The sequence below is a fragment of the Anopheles maculipalpis genome, chromosome 3RL, assembly GCF_943734695.1.
Source record: "Anopheles maculipalpis chromosome 3RL, idAnoMacuDA_375_x, whole genome shotgun sequence".
In the NCBI taxonomy this organism is placed as follows: domain Eukaryota; kingdom Metazoa; phylum Arthropoda; class Insecta; order Diptera; family Culicidae; genus Anopheles; species Anopheles maculipalpis.
The window spans coordinates 84,425,118-84,449,498 of record NC_064872.1 but is presented as its reverse complement, the minus strand read 5'-3'; the positions used below and the strand labels follow the sequence as shown (position 1 = coordinate 84,449,498).

General features: G+C 45.3%; 3 protein-coding genes across 3 annotated transcripts in view; 1 reads left to right on the top strand and 2 right to left on the bottom strand.

Moving 5' to 3' along the window:
* The window catches only part of LOC126561965 (juvenile hormone esterase-like), a 188,213-nt gene that overhangs the window by 76,973 nt on the left and 86,859 nt on the right, over nucleotides 1-24,381 (bottom strand). The gene's annotated exons all lie outside the window — the stretch shown is intronic.
* Nucleotides 1,742-24,381, top strand: part of LOC126561486 (diacylglycerol kinase 1) — a 483,147-nt gene continuing 460,507 nt past the window's right edge. The window contains exon 1 of the mRNA XM_050217662.1: nucleotides 1,742-1,745. The gene's annotated coding sequence lies outside the window, so the exon portion shown is untranslated. The remainder of the gene's footprint in view (nucleotides 1,746-24,381) is intronic.
* The window catches only part of LOC126561826 (uncharacterized), a 112,729-nt gene continuing 90,148 nt past the window's right edge, over nucleotides 1,801-24,381 (bottom strand). Inside the window, exons 2-4 of the mRNA XM_050218158.1 lie at nucleotides 13,550-13,737; nucleotides 4,725-5,339; nucleotides 1,801-2,872 (exon numbers count right to left, since the gene is read on the bottom strand). Coding sequence (XP_050074115.1) covers nucleotides 1,832-2,872; nucleotides 4,725-5,339; nucleotides 13,550-13,737 — 1,844 coding nt within the window. The 3' untranslated portion in view covers nucleotides 1,801-1,831. The remainder of the gene's footprint in view (nucleotides 2,873-4,724; nucleotides 5,340-13,549; nucleotides 13,738-24,381) is intronic.

The window sequence follows — 24,381 nt, the reverse complement described above, 5'->3', positions numbered from 1 at the left end:
TTTGCTAGTGTGTATTTAATTATCGCAATCGTTCTCCGAACAATCCATCTACTAACATAGGCTTTCTTGTTTACTTTTGCTTTATCTCTTTATTTCTTACCCTTTTCTCATTTCCTCCTTAACGCTTCCCAAACGTATTAGTGTTGCACACCTTGTGTTTTTGCTTATTGTTATTAATAGTATAGTTTTGTTTCTTTTTTTTTTTACAATATTTGTTTTTCCATTTTCCACAGCATGTACGCACTTTCATCCACCAGTCCCAAACTGCCCATAGTTACACACACACACACACGCACACGCACGCACAAACATTCCTTCTATTCGTCCACCGTTCTTCGCCCGTTCCCTTTTTTACCTATGGTGTTTCCTTTGTTTAAATCTAATTATAGTATAGTTGTTTTGTTTTACTCAGAAATCTTAACTTACGCGCATAAAATGTACAGCTCGTTTGTTTGTTTTTATTTTTTTCGGGTTTTCTTCTCATTTTTCTTTTCTATGTGTGTTTTTTTTACGTGTTTCTTCTGTTTCTCTACTACACTGTTACTTTCTCGTCTAATGTGGGTTGCTTAGATTTTTCACTTTCCTTACTCTTTTTAGTCAAATTGCTGGTTTTCACTGGGCAATTCAAGTTCATGGTCAGCCGGGAGCTAAATGAAATCCAATTGCGTGTGGTTGTTCACTGTACTCCACTTATTTCAGCATTGCAGAGAACGTTTTGCCACAACGTTTAACAGTTTGCAGCAACTGGGAAGTATCCCATGGAAAGGAGCATTGTAGATCATGCGAGAGATGGGTCGAGAGAGATGTTGAATAGAGTTTGCTCTAGTATATGAATAAACATAAGCTTTATCGTGTCGATGAAGTCATTCCTAAGGTTTGTGAATATTATACCCCACCGTAGTAGTGAGACATCACTACCATATTACCAAGCCATCAAGTTACACCGGCAACTTGTCGCACTGATTCCCACTATCGAATCCAAACCGGGTCGATTCGATCAGTTATTGCTCGAAGATGTATGGTTCTTCGAAATTAAAAAAGGGGAGGGAAAAATGACGAAATCCGAGAGACTCTGCCTCTGATACAAACCTTCAGCTACTATGCATCACCGCGTCATTACTAGCAATTGCCAGACAAACAACAGGGAGGTACCCATAGGTACAGGATTCCCAGCTTGAAGTTAAAAATGACTAGTATCGGTCACAGTTAAATAAATAATCTTGATTCACACACACGCACACATACACATATTTTCTACATTTTTTTTTAGCCAAACCATTGCAGTCGGCGAACAAGCGAACCTACGACATTTGTGGAAACACGTACACGTTCCAGCAAAACGTGATAAGTTTCAATTTAAAAAACAGAAAACGATCAATTCTATTAACAATCGCCACGGTAGAGCTAAGATTTGTACTTGGCCTTTTGATCGATGCGAACCTCACCAGCTAGTAATCTACCAATTCTTTTTAAAAAAGCGATCTCCCTCTTTCCTGTCTGCTTACTCCCGTTCTCCCTCAGTTGCCGCCATAGACCAACCGTGGCACAACCACAACACGACACAGCAACCATCTTACAGGTGATTCGGCCATACATTGCAAACGCCTCCGCCGCACAACTCCAAACTCTTCATCACAAATAGTATCACGACATCGATTAGCTAAATAATTGGTACGACTACTAAGCGGTGGACCAACGGAAGGGTGGCGGGAAGCAGGTGAGAGAGGAAGGCGAGGACAGATCTGGTTCAAAGACTGCTGACCGCATTGCCACTGACGGTCCGTCGTCCACCAATTCCACCACCACCACCACCACCGCCACTTAAAGTCGGTCACATCGTGAAGGGTGCATGTCCGGGATCGGAGCTCGATCCAGATACACCCGGACCAGCGGTAGTAGAGCCGGACACGACCGCATCGACACCGGATTGTCGCGCAACGGTCGACGTCAGTGGTGACGAACCAAAGGAGGAGGAAGAGGAAGAGGAGGACGTCGGTGATGAGAGTGTTGCCGCTGACGGAGATCCTAAGGAACTGACGGCCACCGGCGGAGATCGATAGTGTTGGTTGTGGTTGTGGATGCCGGCACCGGCCGTTGCTAAACTTAAGCCACCGCGACCATCAACGCGAATGTTGCCGCCAGCACTACCACACCCGACGCGGTTGTTGTTAACGTGATTGCTACAACCAATGCTGTTACTAACGCTATTAGGTCCATAGGATCCGCTTATGCTACTTATAACGCTACCACTGGCGATACCGCCAACACCACTGTTGCTGCTGCTGGTGCTGCTGCTGCTGCTGCTGCCACTGTTGTTATTGAGACTGCTGGTGCTGCTACTGTGGCTACCCGGCAGTACACCGCTCGAGTGGACAGGCGGTTGCAAACCACCGCCAAAACTAGTGCTCGCCCCTTGATGATTATTGTTGATATTATTACTAGTACTCTTAATACCACTGCTACTGGATGAGGAGGCGGAGGAAGAAGAAGAAGAGGACGACGACGCCGAGGAGGACGTAGATGATGATGGAGTAGAAGATTTAGTTGCTTTACCTGGCAAAAACCGGAGTATCTTCTGCAGTTTGTCGACCGATTTTGGCTGACAGGTGGTGCCGGTGGTTCCACCAGCTCCTAAGCTGGGCCCGGGAGCGGTTGCTGCCAGCCGGGCACCGTCGGCCGGCCTACCGATTGTCTTCGCGCCACCGTAATAGTTGGCCAGATCGACCATCGAGCTGACGTGGTTGGGGCCGATGCCCGCGGTCATGGTGGTACCGTGCGCTGTGATTCCACCCGTGGATTGATACTGTACGGGAACGTCGCGAACGGTCTTATTCGGTGGGGCTTTTACGTACGTTCGAGGTATTTCCGATTGCTGGCATGGAAGAGAAAGAGAGAAAGGAGAAGAAAGAGCGTTATAATTATTTTACTGCTAATGATTTTCAACAGTTTTTGACATTCGTTTTTACAAATGCTTCTGCTTACATGTTATTTATAATAATCGTCCTACAAATAGCAATTTTCCTCCTAATCATTACGATCTCCACGGTCATACGGGTCAACTAATGGCTTCCTATACTAAGGCTGGTGTTACTGCTCGACTTCGTTGAACGACAAATTATAACTGTTCAAAGTTTATATCACTTTGAACCATGTTTGGGCAGCAGTTGGCTAAAATGTTCAGTGCCTCCGGCTAAAGTAATCATAGACCCCTATGCATGTGTATTTTATTTTACAATGTTGTAAATTCCTTTCCTTATGCTTCAAGATTTTCTAATAGAACCAGGATCGATAGAAAGCGAACATTTTGCTATCCCCAGCCCTTGTCGTCAGCAACCAGTTCACATCCTGCCCATGTGCATTCCGATCAAATCCAATAATGGTGATGAAAGAACGTACACATTCTTCTTGGCTCCCCTTCCACCCCTGGGCGGGAAAACGAACCTACCTTTCTGCTAGGAACAACGTCTAGTTTGGCCTAGTTTTAGCTCTGCTACCCCGTTTTTCAGCTACATCATCCTCCTGCTGCCAAAGCTCCTCTCCTATCGGAGAAACAATAGCGTCCCGCGGGTTACATAAATGAAAATCCTCCTATATCCTTTCTGGTGTTACCACATCCCCGCTTATAAGAAAGCAGATCAGGGACGACCGACCGACCGATCCAGGGTTGTGTGCTTTTTCCCATGCGAACCTTTCCCGCCTTGCTGTCGCCGTTTTGTTGCAAATTTATGGTTCCCCCGAGGGCTAAAGGAATGCACTTCAAGCGAAACAATCGCTGAATCCAGGTCAAAAGCACACCAGAATATGCATGGCTTTCTGTGCGTTGAACTGGGGCACCGGTGGGAGCAGGAGCTTAAGAACCAACGAACCTACTACCTCGAACCCGAACCGCACTTTTACTGGGTCAGGAGATATGTGTGGTTTCCCGTGCTTTTTTTGTGTGTATTGTTTGTTACAGAGAGAGGGCTGTAATAAGTTTCACCAGCATGATAGAGTCGTGGTGCACAGCGTGTTGGTGAAGTTGTTCAGATTTTCTATAACCTGATGCCCTACACCGTTCGCCACCGTTCGTGTTTCGAGTGGAAAAGTTCCTTTCCCCTTTTCAGACACTGGCACTTGCTCGTATGGTGTTCCTTCGTTGCAGTACACGGCACGGTGGGACACTTATAATCGCTACTGCACACAGTTTACGTACGGCATGACGTCGCGGTCGTCGAGCACGTGCGCATCCAGTCGTTCAAAGGCGAACGTGAAAGCATGGTACACACATACACTCGCCACGAGTAGTGCATCTTCGTTCGACGTGATACGTGACGGTACCGTGGTGGATGGCGTGGAACGCAAACACACCACGGTTCGCACGAGTGAAGGATGATTAAATCATAAAGTGGTTGAAGTGATCTGACTAATGGACCCCGATCACTACACACCGATCACATTACTTGGTTCCGTGTGATCAGCTGTCGCATTGTGTAGTTTGTATTATTGACAATCGATTGAATAATCGCTATTCACGGAGGGTGTGATTATTGTGACGAATCACGCTTATATATTACCCAATAATGATGCATCGTAAAGCTGCATTATTGCCTAACAATTGTGCATTGAATGTGGGAGAACCAGAATACTACTTATCTTACTTTTCGACGCCGAATTCTTTCGATCAATCAAATATTTCTGACACTAAAAATTTACGTTTTTCATTCCTTTCGCCTCATTTAACCTACCTGACACGGTGTTCGTATTTGCAGGTCCCGATCCGGTCCATATTCCCCGTCCGGCAGTGGCACATGGTAGGTGCAGTGCGGGGAGTTGTTGGTGATGGGATTGGTGGAGCTGCCGGTGCTACTACCGATGCTGCTGCCGCCATACGAACTATTGCTGTAGTGAGTTTTGTAGTTAATGCTACTACTGCCGCTGCTACCACCACCGCCAACAAGTGCGCTCGTTTGATTCGGAATGAACAGATAGGATTGATTGTGGTTGCTCCGAAAGTTGCTACTGGTGCTGCTGCTCAGTATCAGATCGCTGCCGAACCTTAGGTGCTGACCCGTCGGTGACGTCTGCTGATGATACTGCTGATGGTGGGGATGGTGGTGATGATGGTGATGATGATGATGGCGGTGGTGATTTTGTTGGGATGGTTGTTGCTGCTGCTGATGCTGCTGATGTTGCTGATGATGCTGCTGCTGCTGTTGCTGCTGTGGCTGTTGCTGCTGTGACTGCTGTTGGTGATGGAAGCCCGCCCGTTCATTCCTTAATGGTGGTGATCCGATGGAACCGCGGGCAGGAACGCCGAGCCGCTCCATCCCCGCGCAGCCCGGTGACTGTACCGATAGCATCTGTGACACCGGAGATTGAAAAAAAAACACATTAGAAAGAGAGCAAAAAGTAAAGACAAAACGAGGTGTCACGATCGCTACCAAAAACAGGAACTAAAGTCTCACACCAGACAGACAGACAGACAGACGGACGGACAGCCAGACAGCCCAAGGTAGGATTGTTCTTTGTACGGTTGCCTGCGTTGCAATACACGCAGCACCATGACGCTCTGTTCCGTCACGATCGTCTACGGAATGTCGGAGTTGCATTGCTGAGAGTTGCAAAATGCTAATGCCCACCTTACACCTCCACACATACACCGTCGATTCGATCGAATGTTGAGGTGGGATAGGTGTACAGAGTGTTTTTCATTCTTATTTCACACACCCCTATCAACCCCGCAGTGGAAGCGAGGGGAGAGGATGGAAGTGGTCGAGTTGCGAATGTGTATCGCGGTAATAAACAAATTAATTAATTAATTGCCCAAGCTAATGGAATGCTAATTGATGGCATGAGGGTTCGTGGCCCCCGTCAGCAGCTTTGCAACCGATTTTGCCGATGGCCAAAATTTTAATTCCATCCACCTTGTTTGGATTGACTGCGTGTGGAGAGGTCGGTTAGGGCGCAGCGCTGCAACTGGTGTGACCAATCAGACAGGGCAAATGATAAAAGTAATGACGATTTATGTCTACCGGTTTGTGGTGACATTTTGGGTATCTTTTGTTTTTTTTTATCAATGTAGCGACTTTTATTTCAATGTTGAAGATAAAATGGTGCAGCCGTATGTATAAACAAAACATAACTCAATCGTCTAGCGACGTGTAATGCTTGTTGACGATCAAAATATTGTTCTTTTCAAAGGGAAAAATTGAGGTAAAAATTGTAATCAATAAAAAGTATACTTCTGATCGGTGATTTATGCATTTAAAGATAATATTATTAAGACGACGAGTCAGATTATTATCGCACAAAACAATACAATTAAAAACAAGCCTCGCAGAGGTATATTACCGCTCATAAGTCATGGCAACAATGTGGCCATTGTAGGTTTAGCATCATTTAAATCATGTGGTGGAATGCAAAACAATGAACGTTGAGCGAAAAATAGCACCACGAGACAGTACAGAAGAAAACTGAAAACAAAAATAGACAAACAGAAAATAATACCAAGTCAGCATGGCGAGACAAGGTTGCCAAAAAATAAATAAAAAATTGCACGCTGCACGAAAGCATTTAATCCCATGACAAATGCGCTTCACAAGCGCAAACTTCAAAGGGTTTTTTTTAAAGAAATGGTGTCAACTGTCTGGTTTGGTAGATTAAATGAATTTCCTGTCGATTAAAAATGAATTCTTCAAACAATAAATAAAACATCAATAAGTGTATCATACATCTAGGCCCTAGGGCACATTACTGGGATAATTATTTGCAATTAAAGTGCAATTCAAACAACCGATTATTAATAACAGGTATGCATGTAAACCAATGCTCGCTGCCGCCTGTACACAATGCAACCTCCGCTAGTTGATCCGACATCGATGTCGATGCGTTACGCACTGCAACAAGCAACGTGCAACGGGCCCGACCAATTGGAAAGGCGACGAAATCAATTACACCTTACTGGATGAGAGCTTTCATCACATGCGGTTTCAGCAGCTTGCGAAGGAAATTTCGAGCCAAAACTTCCACTGAAACTCCAATCCACTTGTTGAACGTTTTGTTGAACATTGACGTGTAACAAACAGAAGCAGTAGCACACGAACAGTCACAACTCATCGACGCTGATAATGATGATGATGATAGTAAGCGTAGACGAGCGCATTGTTGCAGGCCTACTCCACGCATGCAGTAAGGGATCATGTTCACCAGTGTGCAGCCAGTACGGGGAAATGCATCCGATTACAACCATCGTGCATCGAATGACATGCGTTGGCCGTTACGTTTCGTAGAAACACTAATTACAACGTACAGATTGAGATGGACGTTAAAAGAGAGCAAAAAAAAAACGCCATTTTATATCCTTTTCCATGAATGCCGAAGGAATGTTTCGGTGATGCATCACATCACTGCAACGGGGAAATTGTCCGTGAAGGCACCTCTTCGTTTCGTTTCGGATTCATCGGAACTTAACGTAAGCAGCAGATGGACAATTCAAGGCGAAACGCACCATTAGAGCCTACACACTCGTGCACCATAACGTCTCGCCACCGCATAACACCGCTTCCACGCACAGATCGCAACTGTCCTTCACCATACGCTGATTATGTTGATTACTCTCAATTGGGTTTGATAGTGGAATTGGTTCAATGTTGCCATTTCTCAGGAAGAAGCCCCACATTCGCACAGATAAAAATTGAATTTCATGGCAGCAGAAACGCATACCCACTATACCCACCACCGCGATTGCGATCACAGTGGGAAGGCGATCCTCCTCTTATCGCAAAAAAAGAAGCCCCGATCGCATTGCATTTGGGTGTATGTTGCGAGTGCGAGTTGAGGATTCACAACAACGGTACAATCGTAATGTACGTGGAACAGAATGAGTGAGAGCAGACGAAGAAGGCGAACTATGAAATTCGATGCGCCGTTTTAAAGTCCCATTGGTCAAAAGGGAAGGAGAATTGCAAGTGCGTCGACAGCTCGTTTGACTACGGTAACGGTGATTTGCGAAGGTTCACTGAAGCGAAAAGCCTAGGCTCGAAGTTCAAGTAACGCAGGTGTTGGACAGGAGCAGGAGCGTGACACTAACGGTACTTGGATGTGTAGGTGAGTAAGGCAGGCAGACAGGAGGCAACATGACTAATAAGAAGGCTAAGGAGGGTATACAAACTCGCGGAAAAATGTAGATTTTATAATGTCGGCGCAACGACTCCAAGATGCCCTTGAGGTCCTTGTTCTTCTTGGCTTACGGTCCACGCAGATATCCTCAATCTTTCAAATGCTCAAACAATTTTTTCCATTGATAAAGACACAATCTAACACAAACAATTTTCACCAAAAGAAGGAAATAAATTGTCTATTAGTATGCGCAGTTTGTAGGTGACCTTCACTGTCCTGATTTTTTGGCGTAGCTTATTGGAGACAGAAACGATGAACTGGGTTGGCCCTCGGATGACAACAGAAGCAACGATGCACTCTGTCGGTCATATGCATCGGACGGTTGAACATTATCGGGTTCTGATGCCAAACTTTACCTCCAACTCCCGTTCATTCTCAACTCTTAAAAACTGTCAGTTTATCTTTCCGACAAATCAGTCACCCCGAACCGGACAGACACGACTCCAGAGACACAAGAACAGAGCTTGTCGGAAAGAAAGACAACAACAAAATCAACAGAAACCTCAAAAAACGCATCACCAGTTCACCCAGGAGATGCAATCGTTATTTGCAATGGTTTTTCTCTTTTTCTTGTTCTCTGCTCAGTTTCGGAAGAAGGAAACCTGAATCCTGCCAACCAGCGGGTCCCCAGCCGACAAACGATCGTCAGAATTGGACACAAATAATATAAATAAAAGAACACAGCGAAAAGCAAACATATAGTTCGACCGAAGCACAGACGAAGTGCCCGTCTACAAGCGTCGTCGTCGTCGTTGTTGTCGTCATCGTCTGGACAGCCACTTGATGGAAGTGTTGCAGGCAATACACCATGGTGCAGCGAGCTTGAACCACACGACCGGGGACGTGCAGTAGCAGCAGCAGCAGCGGTCCCATGGCGGTCATGTCTGCAAACGGAACGTGCTAAAATGACCGAATCGTGCTGAATTGCACATGCAGATGGCCAACAACGGCAGCGTGCGTCGCAGCACGAGGTGTCTGTACATCCGAACCCTCGCTCTTGGCTATCCACCTCCCGCTTCCCCATTGGTTTCAGTGACTTTGGTGGTGGTTCTCCGAAGAAGCGAAGCCGGTCGCCGACCGGCAACACCGCCCAATGTGTATTGGTTTTGGAGCAGATATTTGGGGCGGGGATGTTGGTCCTGGGATATCAGACTTGGATATGCATATGCAAGGAAGGGCGCAAAAGGAGAGAGAGAGAGGAAAAGAGAAAGAAGGAGATACCATTGCTTTTCGACTGACAAAGCGCAAATTTAAACCCAGACACTATATACGCTTCTCGTCCAAACTGTTCCATTCAAACGATTGCCTCCTGCCAGTGCCAGACAGAGTTTGAGTCAATAAACATGCAACTTTTATTGTTGCTATTCATTCGATATACATTTTTCCCCCCACTGATTGTACTTCACAGTTCCCTGCTTAAGCGAAATGTTTGCTGTGTGCGTGTGTATTTGCCAGAAATTTGCCACATTCGAAAAAAACCACAACGAGACAGACGAACGAAGCCACAAAACATGACATATTCGTTCGTTTTTGAAGATGATCAGAACTTGGGTATGCAGGCAAGCTAAAGTTCACTGATCATGTGTTGGAACAACATTTCATAAAGCATGGGTAAGATCGTTTTGTAAGCGTGCAATAATCTTGAAGAGCGTTCAGATTAATGATTAATTAGAGTGCAAGAATAAATTCATCAAGAGTTAACCTCTAAAAGCAGACCGATTAGATATTGCAAACTAACCTCTCCAGAGAAGATCACAGTAAAGATCGCAACACCCTAACCCACTGGCTGGAAGATTTATCGACGACCCCACACTATTGGCAGAGAGAAACAGCGAACGCATGAAGACAAACTTGATAAAAATAAATGGCAAATCATAGCAGTTTAACAAGCCGATCTGAACGAGGCTGGAACAAGTGGAAGAAGTTTCCAAGCAAAGCATCTCTCGGCCCCAAGTGTGATGTATCGTGTTCCACAGCGACCTGTCGGGTACGTTTCTCCATAGGACGATACGACTTGACTCGTGTGCGATGGTGTGATCGATGATCGTCTCCACTAACCCTATCCATGGAGCAGTGAGGATCGGGTGGAAGATGCGACATGCACAAATAAACATGTACCTGGAAAGCAGACTGGGGGTGAATATCGGAACATGATACCAAAGTTCGCCCACCTGCCAAACCGGACGACACACAATCGCGACGACCGAGTGGGTGTTTGCAACGGCTGTAGCGGTCTCGTCGATCAGCAGTAACGTCTCTATTTTGCAGGCTGATTTTATACGACTTTGTTTGCTTCTTCTTGGTTGTGTTTCAGGTGAGAACCGGTCAGTTGGTATGCCATACCAAGCAGCCGGGTAGGAGGTGTGTGATTTGTTGCTTTTTTATTCATGAAGTGAAACAAAAAACTGTACTAAAATCCCGAATAAAACGTACGTATTCTTAATCAGTTCTCCACAGTTATATGAAGAGAATAATCTAACGAATGAACATACAAGTGGAGGAAAAAAAACGTGTCGTAATGTCGTGTTTTGCAATCAATCCCGAACTGTTAGTTAATATCGCAATAAATAAAATATTGCACGAAAACCGTACCTATTATACAGTCATTTCCTTGACCTAGTAACGTCCATCACACGGCTCGACAAACAACTTGTTCATCCCTTTTGGATCCATTTTCTCATCCCTTATTTTAACCTTCCCAACCTTCATGGAGACGCCTGGTTGATCCCACATTCCCTGTCATTCATTTTGTCACCCACAAACGGATTGTGGGAATGTTGTCCCACTCACCCCACCACCATCCGCTGCATCATCATTCAATTACCGGGCTTCAACAAGAACCCACAGATAAATAAAACAAAAAAAAAAAGAAAGAAAATAAACCCACAAACACATACGGTGAAAAGAGGAAAGTTGCTTACAGTTCTGCCTCGTCTCGGCAGAACATTTCAATGACTTGGAGCATACCCTATATTTACACGACAGCAAACAAAAAAAAAAAGAGAGCAAACCCCACTCACCCACCCACTTGGATGCAACCGCACTTAAAGCGATTTATTTATTATTCAACCACCCATCAAAATACTGCCATCGTTTTTAATGCGAGCAATTAAAATTAGCCTTTTGCCTTTTGCGTGCACGCTCCATTGCTGTGGCCGATGGTTTGTCACTCGATTATTTGCATCCATGCTGTTTTGCGGTGTACAGAAAGGGGCTGCTGGTGGGTAGGAATGCATTTTTTTATTACTTTGTTACTGTGCTTAAGACTTTCGCTTTCGGGTTGGACTGGCTACGCCATCACCATTCTTCTGTGTGACCTGCTCTAATATGTTTATTTATTTATGTGTTTTGTTCATTTTTTTACCATTTTTGTTTTACTGTCACACACTCCCTTCTTGAAGAGCTGTTCGGTGAGAACACTAGCATTCATCGTACGGTTGTGTCTTTTCCGTGCGTTCAGCTTCGTTGAGCTGTTTGCAATTTTGCCGACTATCATCGAATAACAGTTCCTAGAACAAAAGTTACACAGTTCGTCTGTCGACACTGGCTGCCGTAAAAAACACGTGCGATGACTAGTACCGGTGGGTTCGAATGCTTCGTAGCACCACACCAGTTTGTTTTGGTGAAATTGTTGACTATGATATTTGCTGGAGAAACAACGCAACTACTCTCCCCAGTGGAAAGCAGTTGAAAGGAAATTGGACGCCAACTAGGTCGTTTGGTGTCGTGTATGTTGTGCCTAGCGGGTGCTACACAAATAAAGCGTAATAAATTTCCTAGAAAGTTCCACAACTGTACGGGAAAAACTGCATTCTGTTGCATTACTGCAATCACCAGTAGGGCGTGCGTTAGGTGCAATTCAGACTAACTATAGTGTCACGTTTTGAAGCGCAAAATAAAAACATCATTGCTTCGAACTTTGTGCCCAAAAGAATATTACAAAAACACTTATTAGGAAACAGCTAAAGCAGTTTGTACCCGTGCAATTTGTCTTTTGCATCTACTGCGTAGACACTGTAATTCTCAGGAGAACTCCTGCGTACGTAGCGTGCTCAAGTTATTAGTTGAAGTGATAGTACGTTTAAAAATACATTTTTTAAATATTGATTTTACTATAGACTATTCAACTCTGGGGTTTCAATACGTCTCGTAAGCCATCAAATGGCCAGCATGACCTAGCTTCAGTGGCGGATTTAGCTTCAAGGATGCCCTAACCGGAATGGGCTCCCAATGGTCTCTCAGTCCGCTCGCCGTTAAATCCGCCATTGCACTAACTATTTTTGAGGAACATCAAATAAAAAAGTCCACAATTGTTCTTCGCTGACATCAAAGGAGCCTGCTTGCTGAGATTAAAAAAAAGTTCGTACAATCGTTTTGCATTTTCTTTCCAGTAACAACTAAAATGAAGCTTCCTGTCTTGCTTTGGATGGGTTTAACGGCCTTACAGCTGACAGCCGGCGAGACCGAACACCATCTGAGCTCCATCTTTCTAACCGGAACGTACACCAACTACTGTCAGTTAGAATGTACGGGCGCCACAAAACATACACTTTGCGAACTGGTTGGTAACTTCAAACTTTCCTTCACAAAAAAAAAGAACAAACCCAAAAAGGATTATTTCTCGACTTAAATGTTGTACAATTTCTTTTAGCCTTCCGAACCGAACCGAACACCGGAGCACTGCGAAAACTTTCAGCAACTGCTCGGAAGCGCTCAGCTGTGGCAAAACATTCTGAACGCACACAACGGCGTCCGGAATCGGTATGCCATGCGACGCCACATCACCAACATGAAGAAGTTGGTGTGGGACGACGAACTTGCCCGCATGGCACGGTTACATCTTGCCACCTGTCAGCGGTACCAGCCCGATCCTTGCACCCAGCTTAACAACCCATACGTGTACAGCCGGGACTATCGCAATGTGCGTCAAAGTAAGGCGTTCGTGATCGAACGCTACCTACCGAAGTACTACGCGATCGATGTCCTACGCAGCTGGTACCTGCAGAAGGATGAAACTCCGCTGCCAACGGTAACGGCAACCCATCAGCTGCAGCAAGCGGTGCTTAACAATTTCACCCTGCTAACGTGGGCCAGCCTCGAGCGGGTCGGTTGTGCTGCGGCCAAGTATCACGATGGGTTTCAGCTGGTGTGCAACTACTTTCCCTACTACTCGCTAGCCGAACCAAGTGCCGAGCTTGGACCGCCGGCCACACGTTGCCCACGAACGTTTCCCTTGCGTAGTAAAATCTTTGACGGGCTGTGTACGTTCGAGATGGATGGCGGAATGAGCTGCAAGCTGGCGAACCTGGCAATGGTTCCGTTAGTTATGGTCTGTCTGTGGCGGATAGGGGAAGGGCTTCTAGGCTACGGTAGGTAGGCAGCCCATACTTACGGGTACCGGCAGGTGGTTCAAGTTGGCGTTTAGAGGAGCAAGATCGTCGGCGATGAACTGGATCGGCAGCGTCAGCGTTTCGGCGGTTGCTCGCGTGGCAGTTGTCGCGCGCAGGCAGCGAAACACTCCGAACAGACCAAGCACCAGGGCACAAATCACCGAGAATGATACTAATCCGTAGATGTAGCCTGTAAAAGGGAGGGAAAAGAAAACATTATGGTGGATTAGTAATACAGTTTGAATTCTTGGAGCATGTATTTTTTGTGTAGCTTTATCTTGAGTAATCAATTTTAGTCACCATTTATAGCAAATTTCTATCAGTTGTATCGACTAGACAACCGGAAGTTGTCTTTAAAGTTCAGTAGATCAAGGATAGATATATTCCATCTTCAACTCACATATGATAGCCTACAAACCTTCACGATACCTCAGGACAAGTGTCCCTGTGGTGCGCCACTAAACGGCAGACAACATAGAATCGCCTCAACCTTCATGCGATGTCCGATAAAGGAACGCGATAAAAATTGTCTCGACTCCAGTTGGGGCGAAGCTGTGCCATCAACTGTACTAACCACAGCGTGAAACAAATTGATCTCACGATCTCACGCATACGGCACAGGGGCGGCTAAATGATCAACTAAATAGCATACTGTAGCGACCTTAGAATCTGCGCCGGCGACAGATAATGGAGCGTCGTGCTAGTAACAGTGCTAGACATCTTACGCGTGCGATATCATCCAGCGACAAACCCCCCCCTCGGCGTGTCAATGACGGTGCGGTCAAGTGAACCCAAAATTAACACCCTCTACTAACGACACCTTCCCTCCAACCCATCCATCCTCTTCCCCTCGACCAATTCTCTGGTACAAAACGATCGACAACATGAACCACCGCCATCATTATCATCAGGGCCGGTACTAATCGGTTTTGTCTGTGGCGTGCTACGATTTCTAATGGCCCGCCTGTCTGTGCCTTTCGGTAATTTATTCGCTCAAGCGTGTGTGTGTGTGTGTTTTGGGGGAGGATTTCTTTTACCCTCACCTTCATTTCCTCGATTTCTAGCTACCGTGCATCGATGCCTTCACACATGGCGTGGGTTGTGAAGCGATAGCCGAGTCGAGACAGCATCGTCAACCGGCCACTGCAACCCACCTCACCAAACCAACCCAGACATCCATCCATCCCCCGGTCCAACCCAAAACAGAGAAAAAATGTATTGAGGATCTCGTCTCGTCATTCGCCGGCAGCCCGTATGGGGAGCTGCAATCGAAATGAATGTGCATCATTGCCATCCACTCCACGTCCCCCCCCCCTCCGCTCCGTTTCCCCAACCCATCCAAGCCCCGTTTGTCCGTAGATGCACACGACGTAATTATCATTCCGACGTGAAGTGTTGATTTTGCTTTTCGTGTTTTTTTGTTTTATTGCTGCACGTTCCTCCTCTTTCGGTGTCTGGTTGCTGACGCTGCTACTGTTACTCTGGCTACCGAACGGGCTGGAACTGTTTCTACTGTCTGTCGCCGCTCGATCATGCACCACCGTCCCTACCATCATACCCACCACCCATCAAAGCTCACTCGTCAACGGGAAAGCTGCATTTAAATGGATGTTTTTATTCTGTGCAATGTAAAGCGATCGAAAATCGACCCTGCATTTCGATGGAAATTGAGAGTAACGAGTGCTTTATCCCTCCACCCACCACAAAAGGCACTCGGGGGGTTTTTTTTTTTCTATCTCCCATATCCTTCACCATAAGAAGAGACCACACCACACAGCAGACGATAATACCACCGTCTGTTGTACGGTGGACACAGACATTCGCGTTCCCGTTTTGTACGGCTGTCTGTCGCATTAAACGATCGTATCGGTGCGTTCAGACAATCAGGAGTACCGGGGAGGGTGGTAAAGTTGATAAGATAAGGTGTGTGCGCGCGCGCGCGCCGTCGCTTTAAAGCTCACGGCAAAGCGCACACGCTGACACATCATGCCGAATCGAGGGAAGGTGAAAATGAAAGGCAAAGACATGCGATTAGCGCTTTAAAAGCACGCTAACGCTATTGGGTCTTGGTCATTTTGTTGGCTTCATATTTTTTTGTAGCTTCTTAAAATATATTCTAGATTTTAGTTATAAGTTGAGTGCCTGAACGCTTATAAATATTGTTAAAAAATAATCATTTTTTGTCGCTCAAATGTTCTTTTTTGCATCCATTACATTGTTAATGAACAAAAAAAAATCATTCCCTATTCGCTAGTGATGATTCATATGACGCGCGCGTGACGTAAATCCCAAACTAAATAGCGGCTAAATGCGTTCACTCGTGGAGCACGCTTTGCCGGGAGGGAAACATTCTTTTCTACCAACTCCTGGCATTAGTAGACGAGACTTTACTTTGGAAACGTAAGAGGCTATGTACACACTCACGTACACGCTAATGTGCTGGATTCGATTATCGAGTCGTCTGATGACGGTTGTACACGTTTACTAGCGAAGAATTGCGCTGATGCCGCGTCTGATGACGTGATAGCCATCGAGAGTGAGAGACCGAGCACTGCGTATCGTCAGACACGTGCGAGATATATTATTCAACCAAAAAGCAAATTTGTTCAATAGTGCCTATGATTTTATAATACTCTTTTAGGTAAAGTTCTATAAAATTAAGCAATAAATCTCCATTGTTACCTTGCGCAAGAGAGTCAAGGAAAAAAAACTACAGAAATCAAATTCTGTCCGAAAAAGCTATTAAATAATCGGCAAACCAGACACACATTTCAAAAGAATCCAATTTGCATTTTGCACCGGTCAAAAAAAAAAAAAAGATTCCAAAGATCGTACTCATCCCCATTAAAACCGAACACAATATAATTGAATGATGTTAATGCTCAAACCAGTCTACTTTAAGCGAAGCCTGTCTGCTCCAATATTGCAAAGCTTTTTCTTCGAGTTCGAAAGCTATCCCCCTCCCAATGTTCGAGTTGAGGGTTTTCTTCGTTGATTTAGGTCGCCTGCTGGATGACGGTCGCTCGCAGGTTATCGTCTCGAGCGACTGGGCCACAAAACATTTTATCTGTGCCGGAAAGTTCACTGTCACTGTCAGCTGCTGGAAGGGAGGATTCAATTTATTTTCGAATTATCCCGCGACACAGTGACAAGGACGACTAACACCAACAATAGCCTGCCTGCCTGCATGTCTTTCTGGATGCTCACAGATAATCGCAGACAGGCGAGAATGCGCACTGAGCGACCGCATCGAGAGTGCATCGAAGCTAACGATCGTACAATATATAAAAAAAACGCAGGATGTATCAATCTTACCGACGATGGGAGCAGAAACATTTGGCTGGGTTTTGGCATTTTGGCACCAACATCCGGCGATACTGTGTGTGGGTGTGTGGTTTGGGTAAGCGGATTTACCAAACCCATGTTGAGGTGTGCTTGTTAAGCAAATATTTAAATTTTCTAATGTTTATCACTTGTTCGGTCCGTTTCGTTTCGGGGAAGGATTAAATTAATTGCCCGTCGTTAAAGTCGAACTGATACAAATTGCACCAGAAGCGAGCTGTATGTTAGCGTTGGCGAGTAGTAGGTGTTGGGTTGGAACATGGACATCGCAAATGTCATCCAAGCTCGAGGAAGCTGTCACCATTCCGAACGTGCTATAAAATGCACGTTTTAAACAGTAATTCTTTTGGCCCGTTTCGAACCGGACTGGTGAGCTTTCGATCGTTTCCTATCGTCCAATACCGGCCAGATACTGAAGTGACGGGATTCTCATCCCAATATGTCGCAGGAGCATTCGAGTTCTGCTTGACAATTGATTGGCTTGGTTTTCGCGAGGAGAAATAAATGATAAAAAAGAAGCAATGCAATGCAACGAGAGCGCATGCGCTGAAGAATATCCCCCAACACCAAACGGCCTATGAATAAAAATGTGTTCGCATTTAGACGATGCTTTTGCCAACTTCCACATCCGCTCTAGAGGGTTGCTGGTGTATGTGTGTGTCTGAATGTGAAAACACAAAAAACCCTGACCTCCCACAAAACAGTGCTTGGGGCAATTGGGGAAAAGAACGTGTTCTCCTGCCACTTCCCGACACATAAAAATCCTCCGAAGCGCATCGAAGTGCGTCCTTGTGGGACACACTTCCTCCACCTCCGCTCACTTTGCATCTTTATTGCCAGCTCCTGTCTGCTTAGTGCCCTGCCTAGCCGTTGTGTCCCCCAGACGCCGACTGAAAAATCCATTTGCGCCAACAATTCTGCCAGGCCACTTTCATCACACACTCACAGCAGTGCAACGATATGCCATCATCATATGCCCGGGGAACATTGTGGTGAAGCGTAGATGAGCACATGCACTGGCTGGCGAGAGAGCGAACGAAACAGAGCTCAGAGGCAAAACTAAGCGAACGCCGGCTAGAAAATAGTGACGGCGTTTGAAGGGGCGATGGTTTGTTGGGAGGGTAAAAAAAATCGATATTTAGGTCGCGAAACTTTTCTTCGCTAGCAGACACGACAGCGACAAGCGGCTGGAGCGTACGAAAGAAAGAAAAAAAAACTGAAATCTCGTCAGCAAAGACGACACAATCGAGGCATCGTGGTACTGCAGCTCAAATACTGTCAGTTCAAAGCATCTCAGCTTTATATAACTAGTGTAGTAGAGGATATTCTTTTTAGCTTAAAAAATGATAAGTTTTTGGATAAATTAAATTTACAAAAATTTAATTTACTTAAAGCAGAATTCTGCCGTAAATATTCATACTGCCTTCAAACTAAAAAATACTCATTTCAACGGTATTATCAATCCTACAAAACGGCATTGTACCATCATAATTAATTATAAATAAATAAGTCAATCTTTTCCATTTCTGTAAAATTTACTCTCTTGATTGCATCATGTAGATGTTCTATTGACCTTCACCGTAAACGATCGAGATGATCGAAGTTGCATCATTTCGATCATTGCTCATCAATATTTGACAATTATTGTATGCCACCCAATCCATCATCGCACTCATTATTCTTCGCACTAATGCAATTGCTCGCCACTAACCTCAATGTACGGGTAATCTGTCCCACTGCGATCCGGTACTAGACATTGGCTGCTTCGCCGACAAACAGCGAAACGAGTCTCATTCATTCGTTTTTTATTACCTAACACCCAAACCACACACAAGCGACGAACCCACCCTCTAATTCAACCCCCCCCCCCCCCCCCCATTTACCACCCAACTAACCAGCCACCATCAACATACATTGGACGATCTGTTGGGTCGGTCACATTTTGAAGGGCAGACAGACAAACCAACCAGCCAGCCAGCCAACCAGACAGCCAGACAGACGGACAAAACCGAGGACATTTTCGACACTTCCGTCTATCGAGGCCACACGAAACGCCGGTTTCGGTGCCCGTGTTTGAGTTTGTTCCGTCTGGCCATAGCAAAGCAAATCGTTGCCCATTGCCAAATAGGCACACCATTGCATTGCACTCTCACACAATTACTCTCCACAGCACACAAACACACACACAATTCGTTTCAGCTTTTGGGCCAAACAATATATTATTATGATGCCACTTGGGGGATGGAACACAAACGCCAAAAAAACTCTCCACCAAAAAACTCGTTTGCATGTACACCATTTGCCATTGAACATCAGAATGATGAGCAACTGATGGGATGGAACAAGTGGGAAAACATCAATCTCCGTACTATGCCTCAGCATTTGAAGAAAAAGAAAAAAAAAACAACCGTGTCCTAACATACAATCACAGAAAAAAAAGGGGAAAAAATAGAAATGCAGGCCACCCAAAACCTCCACCAGTGAGTGAGCTTTTATTATTATTGGTTCATGGCCAACGGCGACAGAGGTTGTGTCAAGCCGTGCACATAAAAATCATGACGCGATCAGCATCATTGCCCCTTAGAGGAGCGCTGATATCGGCGCTGGGCGAGATTGAAAATTTGCCAAACGGAAGAAAGGAAATGAAATCTAATAAAAAATAACAAATTTCACCCCAAAACTCCCGCAAGTCCTCCTTCGCTTTTTGCATTCACCAGATGACCGGAGGGGTAGCTCACATACCTAGAAGACTATGGTAAACCCCGGTAACGGAGAACCCGAACTGGGGAGTGCACCGGAATGGTGCCACGGAATAAATCTGTCGAACGGTCGTAAGCACAAGACCGGAAAGATGCCTGGACGGCGGACGGTTTCCCGGAGCGGAATGCTGGTCGTTTGTTATTTTGCGGACAATCGACAAGGATCGGACCGTGATACGAATTTTAGGTTAGGATAAGGGGCCTTCCGGAACAGGGAGGACTGTGTCTAGCAAATACATAGGTAGAGAAAAAGGGCCTGAGTTAGAAAAAGAGTTTTATGGGATTGTGTCAAAATATAAATCTTGACATTCTAAGGCACCAGATATATAATTGGTGACAATAAATAAACCCTACGTCTTCAGCTTCGATGTTTTCAAAAGACTTTTCTCCATTTCAATTTAAAATCGCTTACCCCAAAGCTGCTCACTTCCAATGCTCAAACCTATTCGCGTGTCGTCTGTGACGCATGTCCACAAATCCGATTCAATGAATGAATTTTAAATTATGCCATACATCGAGTCGATTATAGCCGATCGAGGATCGTGAAGCGGAATCAACCACCGCAGGCTTGGCGGGTGTTGGGATTAATATACAGGAAACAAACATTATGCTATCAAACGGTCCAAAGTAGGAGGTGTATGTTCGATAGTTTGAAGTCTACATACGCCACCACGATCGCCAGCAAATCGATCGTAGTTTCATCACCTTCCCAAAAACTTCAACACCGAAGGGTGAATGACTCTCCTCTCTCTTTGGTTCCACCCATATCTAACTCCCCTAACCCTCCTAGTTCGCGGGGGGGTTAATTTTTATGCGCAAAAAATTTGCGAACGAAAAGGCATATTCAACACCAACACACATACACACGCTGAATGGCACGTAAAGCTTGATTCAAGCCGGTTGAGTTGATGGCGCGGCTGATGCTGTTTTGCTGCCCACCGGCACAAACGGAGATACTGCCGGTTGCCGCTTACTTTCCGGTTAGAGCTATCCACTTGCCCTGCACGTAACGAACTTCGGGACAGACTAGGCGGCAGGGAATGAGAAGGGAGGGCGGCGAATCTTCGCGGATCTCACATCGCATTATACTCTCCGCTGAACAGGAACCTGGGCGAAGGGCAATCGGAGGGGGGGTGAAGGATGGCCACCCTTGCACAGCATAGCATTACAAATGAGCATCAACAGCACACAACAACAACAATAGACAGTAGAGTGGGCAATCAAAAAGAAAGAAGTTTTGCTAGCGAATTGAATGGGAATAGCAAAACTGGCGGAGTATTGCAGTAAAAGCACACACGAAAAAACGAAGGGAAAAAAGGAGAACCAGAAGTCAAGAACCGTGACCGAGCCGTGGCCTTCTCTATGTATTTCTCTAGGAGGCGCGTTTTACCCGTTTACCCGTTTTACGGGGAAGCGCACTAGAGCCAGGGGTGGCCTTTAGCGTTGCGGCACACTAGAGAACGCATACACAGACGGTTTACGGAGAGAAAGAGCGACAGTTGCGTTACTCCACGAACAGTGCGTCCCGTTGTGCGGTTGGATATAAGCGAAGAGGCTTATTTGGTTCGTTTTTTGGCGCTTTGGTTTGATTGCGAATTTTGCCAACGTTAAAAAAGAAGAATCCAAAGAGCTTTTAGATTCTAGGGTGCATTAAAACACGTACGAACAAACTAACTTAAAAATGAAAGCTAAGGCGACAAGTGTTTAGGGACAAGTGCATTAAAAGACATACGAAAGAAAAGTCCGAGCGAAGTGTTTGAAGGATCGAGCAATGCCTTTCGAGCAAGATGAACTTCATTGAACAGAATACATTTTTAGATTCACATGGCAGAATCCAGGTTCAAATTCCATCCGGACCGTTCGTCCACACTGAGAATTGACTATCGAACTACGTGGTATAGATAAGTGTAGTAAGCCATTCGATTACCGACGTAACGAAGCGATCGTTAATCCAAAAAGAAGTAGTCTTTTTGAGACTGACAACCACAGAAAAGCATTAGTTTTAGCTGTCGTATCGTTGGTTGAATTTTAAATTGCTTCATAAATGCTCGTCTTCATCTAGATTACAATAAGATGGCGTAGCGAGCCTAAGGTTGGGTTGTCGGTCTAGATCCCAAAAATAATCCACGGTTGTTGTTTTACATGTCGAAAGCTTAAGTAACACATTTTCGATGGTTCTCTGTCTTTCTTTAGTAATGCTGCTTTGTAAAAAAACAAATCGTCCTGCCTTCAGCTATAGATAAAATTCGACTGACAGTACTGAAAATATGGCACTCCCCGCAGAGTTCGTGCAGCAGGTCGATAAGGTCGATGGGCAAGAAAACTACCCAAAAAAAAAAAATTCACCTTCACCCGACGGCTTGGATCTCGCTCCCTTTCCATTGCCAAAGGCGATGCTCCAACGTGAGATGGCTGCATCGTTCACCCATGTACCGGAAAAAAGGTCTAAGACATTAGAAGTCTAACATGCAATCAAACAGATCGCATGCCGAATGCGCAGATGGTTAAAGAAATGAGCACGGTTGCAAGCACAAACAAAAAATGCTAAATATCCCTCCGCAACAATGTCGCTGCAGAAGGCCAAAAGCCGCCACAGAGTAGAGGATGTACCAAAAAAAAAAATCAAGCTCAAACCCAAAAAAAAAAAACAATTGCAACAGTCGGTCATCCCCCACCGGGCAAGATTTGTTCGAAAGCGCGAACCCCGAAATGTGGGAGAAAATGACACGAGAAATCAGTCAGTGACCGTTTTATTAGATAATCACGGATGCCCTGAAGCAGAGAGTTGCGGAAGGTTTTCTTTTTGGTTCACATTTTGGCTACTTCTTTCTTTGCCACCCTTTTTTTTTCTACTCCTCTCCCCACTAGTTGCAACCGAGTTTGGCTGAGATTCGCGAACTTTTGTTGTGTGGCTGACTGATTTTATTCGTCTCATTGTCGGTACGCTTTCGTCAATCAGCTTTCCGGGCGAAGGTTTGCCAGCAGCAACCCTTTTGTAGATGCTACGAGTATTACAAAATGACAATAATTCGCACTTGAAGGTGGTTGCCATTACGAAAATATGCGGCGCTGGCACTCTCGATGCAACTTCAACCGGACATGCATGCATGTGGTGCGCACCGCTTTTTGATGATGGCGTGCAGATCGTATTTTTTTTTCGGGGTTTCCAACACTGCAGATCGGTGAAGAAATTTGTCTGTCGGATGATTCGTTTCGTTCACTTGTCCGACCGTGAACTGCAGCCGCGAGAAGTCGTCGCTGCGGACAATACCGGCGCAAGCAAAAAGCACGCGGCGTGTGTACGTACAATTGCCGACGGTTCCAAAATAGGACCGTTGTTCCATCGGTGGTTCCGTTGATTTCGAAGGCTGGTAACGAGTTTAATTGGATAAATGCAGTTTTTCGGCTATGCGCAGCTTTTTTTTTTGGCAAGGGACCGCTCGGGACCGACTCGTTCATTATTCACTTATGCAATAGAGTGCTGCGTGTCTCGGTGTCCGCTCGGGAGCTGGGGAGATGTCTAGAGTGAGGTGAATAAACCGCATTTTGCGTAGTACGGAAGGCGGGCTAACTTATCAGTGCATTATGCAACTCGATTAACCATTTAGGGGAGCGATGCAGTGATAGAGGCTTGTTACTAGTGAGTTCATTGCCTAATTTCCGAGTTAATTTGCAAACCGAAGTCAAAAATGCCGTGCATGCTAAATAACGGATACTTTCGAATCGTATTCAGACTTGAAACGAACGCTAAAAGGTCTATTAAGCCTTTGTTGGGGAGGAAGTCAACATCAACGGCAAAGCTTCTTCGCTAAACTAAAAGAGAGGATCACGCTAATTAGCGCATGATTTAAGATGCACTTTAATGGCATCCAGAAATTATCGATTTAAATGCAACCATTTAGCAATTCCCGCTCATATTTCGCTCACTACTCGTTCGAGCAAGCCGTAAATCATGCATCTAAATTGCAAAACCCCCATTCAGAAAATCATAAACTTCACTCCAAACTGGTTATGGCAATGGACGACGCGAATGCTTTCCTTTGTCGTACGCGCATTCTTAATTAGCTGCATCATCGTGGATGATAATTCCCCAAAACGAGCTGTGCGGTGGTGCGAAAAGAATTGAAGCTTAACGTCCTGCAACGATGGCGATGTGCCTGGTGTGGGTCAGTATCGTTAGAAGCCATCGTATTACTTAAGCAGCAGGTGACAATTTTAGAGCCTCGTCGGCTGTATGGACAGTGAGGAGCTGAGCTTCACCTTAGCTCCTAGTTTCAAATTTTGGACATTAAGGTGCAAGTACTATGAAGCGTTTTCGGAAGGATGTTTTCTTCCTTTAGAGGGTTCAGGATTTCTTCTTCGATTTATGTTTAAAAGCGTGGCTGAAATATTATAACTCATTCGTTCCTCACAAGCCTCTGCGTTGAGTTTTTGGTCCAAAATTTACCAGATATTACTTGCTTGCTTTCAAACAACGTTTAAAGCTTTTCGTTATCCAAATTGCTAAGAAATCTTATTTCTACCTGTCTTAATTAGCAAAGATTGTTTAGATTTGTTCTTGTGCAATTTATGAACCGCACAGCAACGGCAAACCCTTCCCTTTCCATCCAAAAGAACGAAAAAAAAGGCATTCCAACAAAGTTCCTTCAACTTTGACCGAAACCAATTCTGTCCAATGGTTGTGTATATGTGTGCTTTCTTCCGCAAGCACGGAACACCATCAAAAGGACTTT